General features: G+C 36.4%; 1 protein-coding gene across 8 annotated transcripts in view; it reads right to left on the minus strand.

Moving 5' to 3' along the window:
• si:ch211-168k14.2 (phospholipase D1) overlaps nt 1-18,189 on the minus strand; it is a 30,506-nt gene that overhangs the window by 10,115 nt on the left and 2,202 nt on the right. For 4 of the 8 annotated variants that reach the window (XR_007931514.1, XM_051904675.1, XM_051904682.1 and 1 more), the window contains exons 2-18: nt 15,923-16,068; nt 14,632-14,796; nt 12,664-12,818; nt 11,459-11,604; nt 11,039-11,156; nt 10,718-10,783; nt 9,915-9,973; nt 9,726-9,818; nt 9,046-9,198; nt 8,514-8,663; nt 8,170-8,253; nt 6,457-6,538; nt 6,191-6,301; nt 3,947-4,156; nt 908-1,133; nt 526-654; nt 203-328 (exon numbers count right to left, since the gene is read on the minus strand). Coding sequence is in view for 7 of the 8 variants with exons in the window: in XM_051904675.1 (XP_051760635.1) it covers nt 203-328; nt 526-654; nt 908-1,133; nt 3,947-4,156; nt 6,191-6,301; nt 6,457-6,538; nt 8,170-8,253; nt 8,514-8,663; nt 9,046-9,198; nt 9,726-9,818; nt 9,915-9,973; nt 10,718-10,783; nt 11,039-11,156; nt 11,459-11,604; nt 12,664-12,818; nt 14,632-14,776 (2,053 nt within the window). In the remaining variant the exon portion in view is untranslated. The remainder of the gene's footprint in view (nt 1-202; nt 329-525; nt 655-907; nt 1,134-3,946; nt 4,157-6,190; nt 6,302-6,456; nt 6,539-8,169; nt 8,254-8,513; nt 8,664-9,045; nt 9,199-9,725; nt 9,819-9,914; nt 9,974-10,717; nt 10,784-11,038; nt 11,157-11,458; nt 11,605-12,663; nt 12,819-14,631; nt 14,797-15,922; nt 16,069-18,189) is intronic. The other 4 variants (XM_051904678.1, XM_051904677.1, XM_051904679.1 and 1 more) reach the window with 4 other exon arrangements.

Raw genomic sequence — 18,189 nt, forward strand, 5'->3', positions numbered from 1 at the left:
TTTTGTCTTTTTTGTTTGCTAGTTTGTTTTTTGTCTTAAGGCCTAAAGCTTCACTGTGAAGAACAACACAGAAATATGAATGTGTCCTGATATTTTTGTAATGCAAAATAAATCAGCTGAGGTCTACATTTAAAAAGAAGAGATTTTGGCTGTGGTTGTGGGTTGTGATATTACAGTCGGGTTTAATTCAGCTGTTCCATACCATCAAAAGGCTTGTTGAGTTTGACCCAGTCTTTGAGGATGAAGTTGCAGTAGTCTTTGCCGTGCCAGAAACGAGTCTCTCCACAGAGTTCGGTACTGCCTATGTAACTTCTCAGGGAACTGGTCTCTAAAACAGACCGACAGATCCACAACACATTACACAGATGTAGCAATTCATATATTTATAAACTTATAAAGATTGATTAGTCAGCTTCAGTCAATGAATAATAAGGTTTAGTTGTGTGTATAAATTTACATATACTGGTTTTATGTGTCAGTATATGCATGTCATACAGATGTGTCTAATTTCTTGTGTGTACTAACCGTAAGGCAAAGGGAGAGAGTGATGCAGGCCAAGAGAGTACGAATCACTGGAATGTAGAGACAAGCTCTTGGAGTAACATTCCCGAGTGAGAGGAGTCTTGGAATTAAGACTATTCCCACTGTGATGTTCTACACATAAAACACAAACACAGTCTCTGTTATGTAATTAATTGCACCACTATGTAATTTCTGCACCTCTGTCGGCACCAAACAGAATAGCAAAATTAACTAGAAAAATAAAGTTTTAAAATGCTAGATAGATATCTAGATATACAAAAAATAAACTAAATAAACTAAAATAAAATAAAATAAATAAAGAGTATATAAAATATAATCCTATCTATATAACCTGGAGTCATTTATTTTGTTGAATTCCTCTTACTGGACTCTGTTCCATCAGAGCTGTGGCGACTTTTCTCTGAGGGCTTTCTTAGCAGTCTTGCTCTGTTGTTTTCTCCCTGTTCCTCCTCTATGGGCAGAGAGAAGCTTACACAGATCTCACCTGGATCCTCCACTGAGCCTGAATCTCCTCCTTCTCCAGTCTGAATTTCTTCAACTATCACATTAAACTTCATCTCTTCGCCCTCCTCCACCAGGGCAACTGACTGCTACAGAACAAAAATTACACATGTATAAAGCATAGATAAGACATGTTTTGTTATTTACTAAGCTCATACTTGCATCCCAATAATTCATGAATGTACCAAAAATATGTACTTTGCTGGTGATCAAAAATTCATTAGTAAAAATTATATTATTAGGTTCATACAACTGCTGTGGAAAACTTCAGTCTCAATTTCTTAAAAAAAGTGGACAGGAAATTGACACAAACAAGTGTTGTGGGCAATATTAGCCCCTAAAAATGCATAGATCAGGGTTCCTACACCTTTTGACAAAAGAATTTTGCATGAATAAAAATATAATTAAAATGATAATAATAAAATACATTTACATTTAAATTAAAAAGAGAGAAATTTTAAATTTATAGAAATTGCAGTCACACAAGAAGAGTTTAATGTCCATTAAATTATTTAAAGCTTTAAAGGGATAGTTCACCCCAAAATTAAAATTCTGTTATAAATTACTCACCTTCATGTCGTTCCAAACCTGTATGACATTCTTTCTTCTGTGGAACATAAAAGGAGATATTTTGAGAAATGTCTCATTGTTTTTTGTTCATACAATGGAAGTCTGTGATAACCAAAACTATTAGGATCATTCTTCAAAATAACTTCTTTTATGATTCACAGAGGAAAGAAAGTCATATGGGTTTGAACTGACATGAGGGTGAGAAAATTATGACAGAATTTCCATTTTTGGGTAAACTATCCCTTTAACTTAACTAGAACATTTGGTTTCATTTTGAAAATATGACTTTTTCCCTTGACTTCTCCATTCTTAGGTAGTTTTTCGATTATTGTGGGAACATCGATGCTCCACCACAAATATTAAACCATTTGGGCACCTTTGGTATACTATTTTCAAAATCTCACATGTATTGTATGCATTGTCTGGGCTGTTTGTCTGACTTGATTCTATCTGTTTAGTATTTATTTTATTTTTTTAAATGGACAGAGACATTAGTCTAAACTCTCACTGGTGCACAACAGAGAGCCAAAGAACCAAGATCATCTTTTCCTACACACATTCTAAAAAATTCAACAAGTGAATTTCAACAACTTCCATGTTATCTATATGGCTGATATATCAGGCCAGCTGTCAGCCTGCAGTATGCAGGGAGCGGTAATGGCCACCCGTGCGGCATCAGTCCAGGGAAGCTATGACTTAAACGACAGTGTAAGTGACTCCAGTCTGCTGTGCGGAGTCTGAACGAGGGTAAAATGCCCTCTGATGTGTGAGAGTTAATGGCTCATGGGGGATCATAGTGCCCTCGACTTGACAAATGGCAAATGTCAGAGCACTATTCTCCTGGTGGGCATAATTTTATTAAGTGCAAATATCACTGTGCTCCTTAGGAGACGTTTTGAAAGGTTAGACCAACAGCTGTAACAGTTTCATGTATATTAGCAAAGATTTTACAGTTGAGAAGCCCCGCATTGATAAATACAGTCACTCAAGCATGCTAAGAGAAGCCCCTTAGTAAATGCAATAAGTGCCTTCATCTGAAGGGTTCAAATCATGTTTATTTAAAAGCTCAGACCCATATTTAATGACACAATGGCAGGCAGGTAGGCAGCAGGCCGGGAGAGGTGGCATATAGACGAAATCAAGCTCCCATTTAGTGGCCCCAGTCATTTGTTGACTCACTCATCCATGTAGGGCCTTTATGTTTAATGCAGCTCTCTGGGGGGAAGGAAAGGCCCAGCGAGAAGGACTGGAATTATCAACCGCAGGCCCTTCAAGGGTGCCCCAGATGCTCCGTAATTGCAATTTTACGTTTGTTCGTTGGAAAAAGAAAAGAATAAGAAGGCAGAGGCCCTGAATCACCAGCCGCAAAATCAATCCCAGTAAGCATACAACTGAAATGCAGTCTGGACCAGTCCTTTATGATCACCATTGTTAGAACAGCTACGTATACAAAATATAAATCACTACAATTGTAATTCAGGTTAGCTGTCAATGCTTTTAAGTATAAAGCACAGATTAATATAATTACTTCATTACATAATACACAAATAAATACGTAGTGGTCCAACAGATGAATGTACCTGACATTTTGCTTTAAATGTTTCTTTCAATATACTGATTGAGTATTTTCTGTAAAGCTGCTTTGAATCAATATGTATTGTGAAAAGCGCTCTATAAAATGTAACTGATTTGGTGCATTGGTTCACATGTATAGAAGAGGCTTTAGCAGGCTTCTGTCAGGTGTGTGTCAACTTCCCCCATTGAGTTCTTTGACAGATATCAGAAACACCCAGCTGGCAATAGCATGGCATGTTGAAAAACATTGCGTGGCCACTGTGGGCTATCACTCTCAATGGGTCACATTTACAGGAAGTTTATTCCTGTCCAAATCACTTACGCCTCTGTGAAGAAGCGATATCTATTTCTGATTTGCCCTCTCCATGTATATAAATCCTTTTAGGGAATAACAAGGATTAGGTTTTTATTCATATTTAAATCCAACAAATTAATCTCAAGGGACTCATCAAAACTTTGTAGCTCACATTTTAAGTTTGCTTAATTGCTTTCCAAAAAGACACAATTGTTCTGCATTTCTATATTTACATTATGAAGCTATCTTTGATTTGCGGGGTTAAATCCATTATTGATCCATTACTGAATAATAAAGATTTTTACATTTTCTAAACAAAATGCGAGCTGTTTTGCTGTGTTCAACTTCTGAACTGTAGTGTATTACAGAAGCATAACGGGTTATGAGATGAATAACTGTATGTAGTATTGTAATAGTGATTTTTGCCTCAGCAAGTACCACTAATAATAGTGGTGGTCTTACATGAGTGAGGCTGGGGGATAGAGCAGGACTGTGCTGAGGGCTTCTTCTCACACTCCCCACATCAGTCAGTCGGTGTTGGGAATCATCCCATCTTCCGTAGGCCAGGTCAATCCCTCCCAGGAAGGCCAGTGACTGGTCAATCACCACCGACTTCTCATGGTGAGCCCAGAGCAATGCTGTGGAGGGCATGTGATCAGGGTGTCTGATGACCTGTCAATCAGTAGAGATGGGCAGCTTGTCAGGTTCCTTTTCTCAAACGAACAAGATATTGGGCAGTTCTGTATTAAAGAAGAATAAAGACTGAGGGTATGTTCAGAATACTACATTCTAATTCTTGTATGTTTGTTTTGCACAACACTAAAATACTATTTATACATTCACAAATGTTCAAAAGTTTAGGGTCAGTGAGATTTTTTAATTCAGCAAGGATGCATTTAATTAATCAAAAGTGACAGTAAAACATTTCTAATGTTACAAAATATTTCTATTTCAAATAAATGCTGTTCTTTTGAAGTTTCTATTCATCAAAGAATTATGAAAAAAATGTATTAGGCTTATATTTAACAGCAAAACTGTTTTCAACATTGAAAATAATAAGGAATGTTTCTTGAAATCAGCATATTAGAATGATTTCTGAAGGATCATGTGACACTGGAGACTGGAGTAACGATGCTGAAAATTCAGCTATGCCGTCACAGAAGTAAATTACATTTTAAAATATATTAAACTAGAAAACATTTTAAATTATAGTAATATTTCTCAATGTTACTGTTTTCACTGTATTTTTGATCAAATAAATGCAGCCATGTTAAGCATAAAAGACATCTTCAAAAATATTAAAAAATCTTACCAAATCCCAAACTTTTGAACGGCAGTGTTCAAGGAATACAAGTACTTCTAAATATGTGCCAAAATATACAATATACAGTCAGAACATATATGAATGTGTGGATTATGATCACCTAAATGTTCTTTGAACTATGATGTAATGTTGATTATTACATTAACTTAATATTTTGTGTAATATAAACTCAAATTTTTGTTTTAATTGATTTTTTAAAATTAATTTGTAGTAACTTAATGAAATTGTCTAGATAACTTTGGAAATTAGGTAGTGAATTTCTAAAACACTACATTAAACACTATATTGACTCTATAAGCAATGACTGCACTAATGCCAGTGACAAGTAATAAATTACTTTATATTACATTAATTTTACATGCTAAATAAGTTACATTTAGTATGTGCTATGATAGCTGTGGATATTAACTGAATTTTTTTAAGATTAACTGGTTCCAGGGCTACAACTCAAGTAGTTGGAGTGACTTCAGTTTTTGAGTAATTAATTTAAAAATTTGTGTTTATGTTACAAATTATTAAGTTCTTCTAACTCAGTATAGTTTGTTGGTTAAACATAATTTCATTCAAAGTTGTCATAACTCAAAAAAATTGATGCAAACAGTTAATTGTTTTTGTTGAGCTAACGCATTATTTTTTAGAATGTAACTTTTGTCAATTAACCAAATTTCCCAAATATGAGCTAAATAAATACAGCAGGCCTTCAGCCAAAAATAACACCACAATGTAGATGGTGTTAACCTTTGTGCGAAGCAGCTGCGTCTCCACCAGCTTTGGCGGAGCCTCTGGAGGACGCCGCCCCTGGCAGGTGTTTCTACACCAGCAGGGCCCAGGAATACCTCCATCCAGCTGCTTTGCCGCACACGTCCTTGGGGTGTGGATCCCAAGCCACTTCCCAGTGTCACTCCTCTGCCCAGACTCAACCAGCGCTCCAATAAGATAATGTGACGGCATGTCAATCACGCACCGGCCTGGGGTGCTACGGTGATGAATACCACAGCGCTATGGTGCCATAGAAGCTCTGTGGCACCAGGGGAGGAAGCAGACTTGCAGCCTCAGGCTCTTTTAGAGACAATCGGCAAGGAAGAACCTGACCATCTTCAGACACAATCCGTAGGGTTCCCAACAGAGTGATCCCCCTCATTCTAGTACAGAGGATTTAGGCAACGTCCAAATACGATCTAAGTGTCCGGAGGGGAGGTAGTGGGCACGCTGAGTGCTCTCGTGCTTTCTATAATTTGTTTTGATTGAACCTTAGTTCTTAGAGAGATATGGGTAAACGTAAGAGTGGGAAGCTGATTCGGAGGGACGGGTCTCCTCTGTAATACTGTCATTTCTGGACAGGATTCTGCTTTTGACAATGTTTGACATACTGATCGACTCACCCTGATGTTAGAGTGAAGTCCCATCAGGGTCTTCTTTGTGTACTCGCTGTTAAGACCCATCACTACCTCGACTTCTTTGTAGAGCAGGACAAAGATCTTCACTCCTTGTTGCTGAGTTGACAAAAGACAAAATGTTGTTAAACAACTTTCGGACTGGGAAAACCAAAGAGAACTGGCTGAACTGTGAGGTGCAACATAATGTATGGATGTGTGAGAAGTAAATTAAACTGGCTGAAGTCCAGATTTGAGCAGGTGTTCAGACTCACTGCTTTTCGCTTGAGGACATGGTCTAATCTCCACATGTTCCCATCTACTACCGGTCGTTTGAGGAAGATTTCTGGGCTTAACCTGAGGGCCATATCAAAACCAATCAAAGCTTTGACAGCTTCCACACAACTTTCATTCTTTATTTCTGTCATATTAAAGGCATAGCTTACCCAAAAACTGCATTTTAAATAAAGTAATAGCCTGGTTAACAATTACTTGTTTACATAGGATATATATATATAACCCTATTATATATAACCCTATATATTATTTAAGCATCTAGAACCTTATGCAGTTTGACAGAATTTTCTACTTCAAAGTGCCATGAGAAGTCAAACAAACTTTACTTTGACTTCACATTTTCATATATTAAAATTGTTTATTTCCTACTCCTTAACAGTTCATCAGGCTCTTAATGATTTTATCTATGTCATCTCTTGGAGTATTTGAAGGCCAGGTTTTTCCTAATATCAATCATCATTTGAAAAGAACACATTTTACACAATGGGAAAACTGATTAGTCAACAATTCAAGAAGGTCCAGACTTTAAAGCTCTTGATTCTAACTTGTACTTGCCCTTATGAAAATTTATAGTTTTTGTAATTGTTTAACTGTAGCATTTGTTACAATAAGGCTATAATTACATGTGAGATCATTGATGAATCCTCATTAGGCCAATGTTGACTTTTTTCTCTCCTGTTTTTATTGAGCTATAGCATTTGTTATGAAAAATAATAACCTAAACATTTAGAAACTATAGCAAAATGACACAGTTGTAATGTAAATCAGTGAAAAATATATTTCATTAACAGATTATCCATTATAAATTCTACAAGTTAGTCAAAATTTACCACAATAAATACAATGAAACGTGATAAATTATAGTATGGTTGGTAATAGTTTAAAAAGCGTTCTAATTTATATTGGTGCAAGATGATGTTTTCTCCTATTTTCATCATTCTTTTTTCTGTTTATGTGGCTGTTTTAGATTATGTTTGACCTTCTCTATAGCGTTTTAAAGTTGTAAATTCTCAATATTTCAAATGGCTTCGTGATAGGAACAGCTCACAGCTCGCGCAAATCTTGGAGCGCGCTGCTAAAAGTGCGCACAGGATATGGTGATTCGCGCCACGAAATAAACCGGACTTCAGTAATATTGCGCTGATAATTGTCCATTCAGTTCAGACAGGTACTTAGAGCATATAAAAGCTCCGAACACGCGATGTATAGCTAATTAATTAAGAGCCTTATTCATTTCCATTAACCATAGTATAAATATTGTATAAATAAGTTTATAGTATAAACTTGTCCAACCACTCTTTTTTAAAATTCGCCTCCACATAAAGAAAGCCATATAGTTTAGAACAACAGAGTGAGTAAATAATGACAGAAATTTTACTTTTAAATGAAATATTTCTTTTAAAAAAAATGGACAGCTTTTTCGTTCAGTAGCTACTGAACAAACAACTGTTAAATGATAAGCCAATGAATCTAGAGCAGTACTATAGTACAAAACAACCAGTAATGTATTCTATCTGTACATTCTCCTATTTTAAAACATCTGACATACTTCTGACAAAAAAAAATTGCAATGGTACAAAAAATAATAAAAGTTCCACTTGTAGGCTACATTAAGAGGTGCAACATAAGTGCCCACAGAATTGTAAATGCTAGGTACATGAAAATTAATTGATGCTGATTCTAATCTGTACCACCAGGCTGTGATGAAGATTTCCTCCTTTGCTGCTTCCAGGGCATCAGCTATGGCATCAAAGTATCCAGCTGCGTTGACAAACCTTCAAACGGAGCACAGAGTGCCTCATTTAAGAACTGTGTCAGGGTACTTCACAGAGATTTAAGAGAAAATGTTCCGGTAAGTGTTGCTCACATGTTGACATAAAAAGAACAAAGAATAGGGGACTAGTTGAACTTTTGAGATTACTGTAATATTTTAAATTAAATAGAAAATACTGCACATTCAAATATATATAGTTTATATATAGTTTTAACTGGACTATTATATTTAAGTAATTACTGTGACTGCATAATTCCTCACCATTTTGAGACAGTGTTTTCTCTAACAGGTGTGAAAGACCCATGGCGGTTTTCCCTCAGGAAGTCCTGTCCAAACATTTGAGAAAACTCGTCTATGGAGTGTCCCCACCAACGAGCCTGCCTATATGTGGAGCACTTGATAGTAAGAGCCCTGTCAAAAAAGAAAGAAAAAAAAAGTTAATTGATAATTGTTTTTGTCACTTGTTTTCAAGTAAAAATCCTTTTAAACAAGACTTATCTAACTTACAGTTATCTTACAATTTTATGAAGAGAAGTTTAGTTTTACCCCATTGGAAAACTGTTTTTCATTGTTTTAAGCAAAATCCAATAAAAGTATGATATATATAATAAATATAATATGATGAACATATTTAACAGTATACTACACACACACACACACATATATATATATATATAGAGAGAGAGAGAGAGAGAGAGAAAGAGACAGAGAGAGATTTTTTTGAAAGCATGCTACCTAACAATTACTGCATGATTAAATTTCTGCAGTATAAAACACATTTATCTCAACCTGCCTGCAAAGATTCTCAATAGTGACTCCGTGCCTGACTCCGGTCTCCCGGGTCCCTATTTTGATGTGAAATCCCTTATCGTACAGAATCACGGTGCCTACTTGGCCATCTTCTGGCCTCATGTAGAGAACAAAGGAGTCTTTTACCACCAGCCATCTGAAACATGAAGCAGTCACCACATGAGAGCTGAAACAAGGGGGAGAGCCATTCTATCAGCTGTGGGAAAACATCATAATAACCTAAATAAGTAAACAACCGCAACAGAAGACATGCCACGACCCAAAGGCTCAGCAAGGCCGCAATCCGAGGAGCAAAATTCAGTTGGGGCCGAATCTTCCAGTGTTTGCTTTTAAGAGCCATGCGAATTATGTAAGTGTAATGTTACTGTAGCTGCTTGTCAAAGAAAAAACAATAACAGCCCCGTCTGCACAGATGAAGATAGTTCAACATCAGCATCTGTTATTCACCAATATTCATTTCAGGGCTTGGTGTTCTTACTCATGAAACCAAGAGACGAAGATCACACACTACTGATTGAAGTGTTTTTCTCAGAAAGACAGTATGTTCTGTCCTCACGATGTGAACAAAGGTGAAAAAGAAAAAGGTTGGTTTTCAGCACAGTATTATGATTTCCTGAAAAACAAGATTTCCTGAGTATAACATGAATGTAAAAGAGCTCTCACCTTTTGGACCACCGGTAACAGACGCTGTTGGATCCGCACCAGTAACATACAGGGAATGTGTTTCCTCCAGATTTCTTTAAGATCAGACCTTCACTTTTGTCAAGGCAAATGAACATATGATGAATGAACAAATACTAATCAAGCCAAGGATTGTTTTATTGTATTTTATGTTACTGTGTACATTCTTACATTCCTTTTGGTCCCAGATCCTGAATAAATGAGATTTGACTCACTTCCAAAAATTCAAGCTGAAATATAAAATTCAATTAGCATCAATAAGCCTCAAAGCAACTTTATGGCAAATGCGTATGAGCCACACACCAGTTACTTCCAAATTTGCTTATCATTATTTAGCATGGTTAAGCATGTTCTTTGAATCATTTTAGCTATGGTGACTAAAATGAACCACAAATTGGCATCTGCTTTGTACAGTCCAGTTCTACCTTAATAATTAGCCAGGGAAGTGTGAGGTGAAAACTGAAGCAGGGAGCGAATATTTCTGGGTACAGGTACTCTTTAATTAGCCCTGCAAACGAATGCTAATTATGTGACTGTCAGAGAATTAGCCTGTGAAGCACTAAGCTTAGTGTGGAATCACCTCTCCGAGGCGTTCTCTACAAAAGAGCCTGTTTTAATGAGTGGGGACACAGCAGGTAGAGTTCCTTCCAGAACCTTCACTCTGCCATCATGTGACACAATGGTAACTGAACCACTCTTCTTTCTTTCTTTTTTTTTAATGCCTAGGCTATTGCTAGACAATAGTACTGCACATATAGATGATATTAGTACAATTTTAAAGTCAAATTTGGTAATACACTAGCAAAAAGTACCATAGTTTTATGATATTTTGGGCATGGTAGCATGATAATACTATTCTTTGATCATTCAGTATTATTGTATATCATAATGACATTACATTACCATCAAATGGTACTGCCACAGTAACTTTCCTAGGGGCAAAGACAAGGAAAAATGTTTGAGCTATGACTTACCGTTGTAGGATGTGTCCTGTATAAAGGCCTTTTCAATATATTCCTCAGATAGTCTTCAAGTTGCAACTGTTAGAACAAAACAAAGACCAGAGAAAGAAAAATAAAACATGTTTAAATACAATTATAAATATTCCCAGCAAATTCCCTAATTATGCATATATACTGTGTGTGTGTGTGTGTATATATATATATATATATATATATATATACCCACACACTTTTTTTTTTTTAATATACTGACTGATATACAATGGCATACACTTATGGCATGCCAAGGCAAATTTAAGTTGTTCAAACAATAGTTAAAATAAATAATTTAACTTTTCTGCTGATGAGCTGTTCCTCTTTGACAAGGGCATCAGGTCTTCGTGGTAATGTTGGTATGTGTTCTCCGTGAAACCGTTTGTGGCCTTTGAATGACCTCCTTTTGACTGAGTGTCTGTCAAAAACAGGAAATCTGACTGTCAATATTTGACAAGATTTGGGTTGCATGTCCATGAAAGCACCTCTGATTTGATTAACCGAGAGGTAACAGTGCAGTGAGGCTGAGAAAAAGGTTTTTCGTAGGGTTTAGGGGCGCTAACAAGAATACATCTGGGACAAATTGAGTACACCCAACTGAAAAATGAAAACACTTAGCAGCTCAAAAAGCAATGAGACGAGTTCGTTTTTGTAAGACTTGTGGTGTGTTTGTGAGAGAGCGTATGCATATAAAGATGAAATGAATACAGTGCATCTTACATTCGGCTTGGCAGGGGGATTTTTAAGAGGGCCTTGAATTTGAGCAGCTCCTGATGAAGTGCCTGGAAGTGCTTGAAACGACGCTTGATTTTCCAGCTGAAGTTTCCGTGGCTTAACTCTACAGTATACAGGTTGGGATTCAGCACCTTTGAGTGGAAAATGTCAAGAAACAAGAACTGACTGAATATGTTTTTGTACATATCTAATCATGATACATGGTACTAATGTATCCACCTTATTCCTACGTCCCATGACGCTTTGCACGAATTATGGGTGTAACTTCCGCTAAGCTGTAAAGGGTCAGTGAAAGGCTCACTCTATGAACGCAATAACACGTTTTTTTTTTTAATGGGTACAATGAGATGACATTATTCTACTCACCCTTCAACCAACGAACATTAAAAGGACATTTAAAAGTGTAAAAGCATCAATGAGGTACTTTCAACAGGCCATGAAAAAGCGTGATTCTTTCCACAGCAATAACGGACGGGTTAAACATAACTATAGTGGTATATATCTGTATTATGTAATATGCGTTGCCTTAATAAAAAATGTTCATGAATTTCAGCATTGCATGATACTATTTCAAAGTGATTTCCATCATTTTTACAGATAATAAATTGTATTTACCTGTGAAAACAAACCTGGAAAGAGGCGTGAGGCTTTGAGGAGAAAAACGAGAGATTCTTTGTGCACTCCAGTGAATTATTAATAGGATATATCGTAAATTATATCGGGAGAACAGACCACAAATGTGCAGTATATGTTGTCCTTTTTCACACTATTACAGCGGTATGCAAAGGGACAAATGAAAATAATCACGAGGATAGAAAGCAGCGACTGAAAAGAGCTCTTGCCATAGATATTCTTGTTATAACATGTTACGTTAAAATACCAAGCGTTACATAATTCTCATGATGTCTGAAAATAAAACATGAAAGAAAAATTGACAGCTCATTCAGTCAAACTGACAGATAAACTTTATTTGTAGGGCAACCTTATGATTTGAAACTATTCGTTTCAGTCTTTTTAAATGGAAGTTCCCCAAACCGGAAGTCAGGAATAAGGTGGATAGATAAAAAATTAAAATACTACATAGTATTATTTTAATTTTGTTCTTTAGTAAATAATTCTGTTATTAAAAGTAGCATTATAGTTCAAAAAGTGTTTTAGAATGTTTTTAGAGTTGAAGAAATGTGATTTACTTGTAGTGTTTTCATTTTTATTACCCTTGTAGATGTGAATCGCTCCACCTCTGTCACCTGCACCAGGATTGGCACTTCTTCAAGAAATATAACACCATCCAGGGAATTGAATGGAAGAAAGTTGTATATTGCTTGAAATGATATGCTCCTTGATTCTGAAAACAATCATAATATTGAAATGTTAGGGTCATTGTAACGTATAATCATATGAGCTAATTGAGATCAATAAGAAAATATTGACACACACCTAGATGCTGTGGTAATCATTCAGACTCATGTTGGCCTTGTATTTTAGACTGGCTGATAACATCTTAGCAATCAAAAAGTACAGCTACTTTACAAATAGTTTGTTTGGCTTTTCATCTTTGAAGTTGTGCAGTAATGGCATGGAGAGGCTCCATTTGATTGTCAGCAGGATAGCGATTGAAGGCTCCAGCTGGAGGTGTATAGTATGCTGTGTGCTCTGAAAGTTTTTCAAGGCTAAATCTGCTCTGTATCAGATAATGATTTTAGTAGGTATGTGCTTTTACCTGCTGAAATATTGTTCCTGGAAATATTAATGAACATGCACTGATTTAGAAGTGAGCATAAACGGCACTTTATATAAATATGTTAAAAAGACAGTGCCTAAAATCTTTTTCAACAAATGGTCAGTGAGGTGCTTAACATTCAGGAAAAAAATTGATCGTCAGCCTCAGGAGGTCAAAATAAATATTATATGAGCTGGATTTTCTATTTATTTTATATGAGGTTTGCAATTTTTGCAACACTGTTACCAAAATCTGACACGTCTAAATACAGTATATACAAAACTTGGATTTGCCTAGCAAGAAACATTAAAGAAACATTGAAATTCAATAAACTAAATTTATCAAAAATTAAATAAATAAATAATGTCAGAATGCGTTACGGTGAACGTGATTTCACCAAGTGCAACATGTTCCTGGATCAACATCTTTGTTCTGGAACAACATTCCAATCAACCAATCAGATTTGAGGGACAAGTTTGCAGTTTCTGTCAAGTTTAGGATTACAGCCAGGGTTAGGTGCTTCTACAACAGTGTTATTCACCTATCATTTCTCTCTAATTTCAGGGATAAGTTGCGGGTACAAGGGCTAGGGATATGGGAAAAAGTCAACATTTTTGATCATTAAATTCAGATAATAAATAAAAGTAGCATTTAATTGAGTATATGAGAACAAAAATATGTGGACAGTCAATAGCTGCGTCTCATTTCAGAGGCTGCATATGTCATCGAGGCGGTCTTATTTAAGAAAAGTAACCGTTAGATTGCAAAGTAAGAAAGAAATTACAGTATTTTACACCTCACAATGAATATCAGTCAATTTTATTACAGTTACTTTTCTTAAATAAGACATCCTTGATGACGTATGTGGCCTCCCAATGCGACCTAATGAGACGCAGCTATTTTGTCCTGCTGTCGGAGTATGTTTGGTTCATAGTGTTCTGGTTTGGGTTTGTTCTGTTCCTGTTTGCCTGCGTTCCTTTTGCTTGTTTGCTTCCATGGTTTCTGATTAGTTACACACCTGTTTCTGTTCCAGTTAATTAGCTAACTCTATGTATATATAGCCCTCATTTTCTGTTCACCCCTGTCTATTCTCATTTCAATTTTAGGTTGGATGTGTGTATCCTGCGTTTATCCAGTGCTACTTCGTTTATATTGCTAAATAAATGGACTGCTGAATTAGATCCTGCCTCTTAACTATTCTTGCTGCAACCAGTGGGACACCTGCATTTGTACTTGCATTATGTAAATCATAATCCTTACATTAGATTCAGTATCAGCTGTGCAGAGACCATTTCTATTGCACTATATATGCTGCTCCAAAAAATATAGAACCGTCTGACTCACTCTCCATCTGACATAATGAAAGCAGTATGCTGAGAGGTCAGCTGTCCTATGAGGTCACTGATAGAAGCAAAGACACACTGAACCAGCAGTTTACCGCCACAGAGGTCAGTATGGCCACTTAAGTCAAGCTCCTCTGGGTCATCTTGTAGATCATCTTGGTCCAAGCTCCCAGAGAACTGGCTCATGACAGACTCCAGTCGCTCCAGTTTAGGAGGTCTCTGATGGCCCCTCAGAGACATTTTCTCTTAACAGCTTTCGTCTACAAAAACAATGACAAAAAATGTAATAGTAAATAAAAATTTCACCACAGGATATACAAATAAGACCACTGTATTAAGAATTGTATAGTGCTTTTGTGATGATGATACAATACTTTATGCAATATTTTTTAAAGAAAAATTTTAAAGTTGTTGTTTTTTTATTTTATTAGTTAAAGATATTTGCTCATATTCCAGCAGTACCATATTGTAATTGTGTTTCTGTCTGAAAATTCAAACAATTAATATGTGTTCCTATTACCATCTACTTAATGCAGACACCCCTGCAAATCATTTAGCTGCATTTCAGTGTTTTTGTCTGCTAAATATGCATAAATACCTCATGTTCTGATTTTTTTCGGTCACTGATAATTGCCCCCATATGCGAAAGGCATGAAATATGGATTTAATATCAGTTGGCTGGTTGCAGCACTTTGGTATTTATATGAGGGGGAAATCTGTTAATGAGGGGCTCCTCCCCTCTCTCCTGACCGGCTCCAGAGCCAATGGCCCAAATGCAAAGTGACAGACAAGTCATCAAAGAACATGGGGATGTAATGTCTTGTGATCCCAGAAAGGGTGACAGACATTGATTTTTTTGCAATCTGACGGTACATGTAATGATAAAAGAAAGGAAAGGTCAGGGTCAAATGGCATGAAAGTGAGGAAATGGCAGGATATCACGCAATGTCACGGGCCACAAACCTTTTCCGCAACTAAACAATGCAAGAAATGCATTTTATTAACTTCATGACTGTTAGTGAAAACAGCTGCGTTACATGAGGGTATGTCAATTTATGTTAAAAACATAGCTAATAAATAATATTGCCTGTACTAATTAAAAAGATTTGAATTGCAACAAATGTGTTACTTTTGGTGCATGTTTATAGCAATTAAATTATCCATTCCATTTCTCTCTCAAATAAAAAAAAAATAAATCCAGGGTGAGATGTTAAAAAGTATTACAAGCCAGTGATAAAAATAGAATATTTTATGTCTTTTCACTGTACTTATTTTATGCCTGCTTCACGTTTTTATTATGAACATTATACTTTTCATTCCAATTTGTGTCAAAGTGAGAGAGAAAGCAAAAATGAAACACAGAGAGTATTTTGTGCTTCATTTCACCTGTCATTGCTCCAGTAAGACTGAGAATCTTCCTAATGGCCACGGCAAGGGGCCAACGGCTGCAAGGAGAGGGCGGAGTCAAACACACTTGTGATTTCTTCTCTCAATAGGACTGTGGGCAGCGGGCAAAGGTGTTACTCCTTTACCTAGAACAGGCAGTACAAACAAATCACTAAATTTATCTTGACATGAGCTTTATGGGCCTACTATTGTAATATGCTAAACACTAATGTAATATATATATATATATATATATATATGATAATATATTTTTTAATAAAAATGATGTATTAAGAAAAAGAAAAGATTTTAGCTGTATACATAAAATAATCCACAAACATAGTTGATCTTTAGTTATATTTGTTATACACTTCTACTAAACACTGGCATGGTATTGCTCACTGATTAAAAATGATTTAGTCTGATAAATTCCCCAGTAACAACAGCTGAAATTTATTTCAATCAATGCATTTATTAATTCAGTTTGAGAGCAACATAGAAAGATACTTTGTTACTTGGTGCGTTCAAAATGGGATTTATAGCCCTCCGAAGGGCAGTTCGGAGTGAAAACAATCATGGCCGCCATATTGAAGGGTCATTCCAAACCGAAGTGCTCAAAACTGGCCACTTCAAAGGGCCCTTCGGAATGAAGGATTTCGGAGGGTACAACTGATGGACACTTCGGGCCCCCATGATCCTTTGCACAGGGAAGTTTGACGTCACAGAATAGGTACAGGAGGCTCGGAGTTCGATCTTACCTATAAATGTATGTATAGTATTTTTCTATACTACTGTAATCTTTATACGAGTTAGATTTGGTACATTATTATGGTCAAAATGACATTGTACTTCAACAAAAATACTTTACAGCTACCTTTATCAGTCCATTCAAATATTTCAAATACATAGACACAATATATAATATTTTTAACATAAAAGACCGGCTTGAATGCGTATTAATACAAAGAGTAAACTAGGGGAAAAAAGACGAAGGCGCCTCCTTGATTGTCTTGTTAAGATGACGCAGAAGTGCATTCCAAAAAAGAGTTTTTTTTTTTTTTTTGACCCCTACACCCATTAGCCCTTCGAACTCTCCGGAGTGTAAACCCTTTGAAGGGATTAGGGCAGTTGTCGGCAATAGGCGGCCAGCAATAATATCCCGCAGCCAGATTATTTTGATAGCGGCTGGTTCTTAAATAAATCTTCGTCTCGTGGTGCCGTCTAATATTATCACCGTGTCTACACCAGACGCGCCGCAATACCTGTCTACTCTGAACTCGACAAACCGACCGTTGCAAAGCACTTGGACTTCGTCAGAAACAGAACGAGGAATCCGTTTACTGTCGGGAATGTGTTGTGTCGCGTGACTCGCGTCGCACCGCGCCGCATCCAGTGTATAGTCAATATCACTGATTATAATGGGTTCTATTATCTTTTGACACGTCGCATCGCGCCGCTCGCGTCCGGTGTAGACACGGTGTTATATTCTTTGAAAACAGCGACAACTTCATTGCAGATAAGACACACCGGCTTTGCATTCACAAAACTAGGTAGGATGAAGCATTGTTGTCTTTCCATTCTTCTTTGTATGCCCTATTTTCGCTGTCAACTTTCCTCTTTAGACTCTTTGATAGTGCCATTTTCTCTCACCCGCTAGCTAAAATGTTAACATCACTCTGCACACGACGTAATAGCATACCTCCAGCAGGCAAAAAAAAAAATTGCAGTAGGCTACGTGAGGATCATAGACATAATAAATACATTAATTATGTCTATGGTGAGGATGCCAAGGAATAATTGTGTAAAAGTAGACTATGTCAAATAATTATTACAATAAGTTAGGCTCCATTGTGTAACAAGCAAAATAAAATGAGACACATTTATTATTCACAATATGGAAAGAGGAAATAAAACATAGTTCGTTAAGAGCATGACTCAAACATGCCATTAATAGGCTTATTCATGTCCTCTTTTATTTTTTGAGTTATTTTTATCCATTCCGCATCTCTCACATATGCGTGTTTTAGCAAGGCGGTCTGTGTTGCAAGTTGGTGAATGAAGACACTTGCCAGGTTACGTGTCACTACTCTGCTTTATTAATTTATCCAGTGTAAAACCCGGACACCTCCACACAAATGTGGCTTTTTGTTAATGATTGTCCTACAGGATTTAACAGAGTAAAAGCTCAATACCAGTTACAAAAGACACTGTAACTGTCTGTCACAGGCAATTCTAGTTGCATTTTTCATCAATTAATTTAAATTATC

Source organism: Ctenopharyngodon idella, chromosome 9 (genome assembly GCF_019924925.1).
Source record: "Ctenopharyngodon idella isolate HZGC_01 chromosome 9, HZGC01, whole genome shotgun sequence".
Classification (NCBI taxonomy): Eukaryota; Metazoa; Chordata; class Actinopteri; order Cypriniformes; family Xenocyprididae; genus Ctenopharyngodon; species Ctenopharyngodon idella.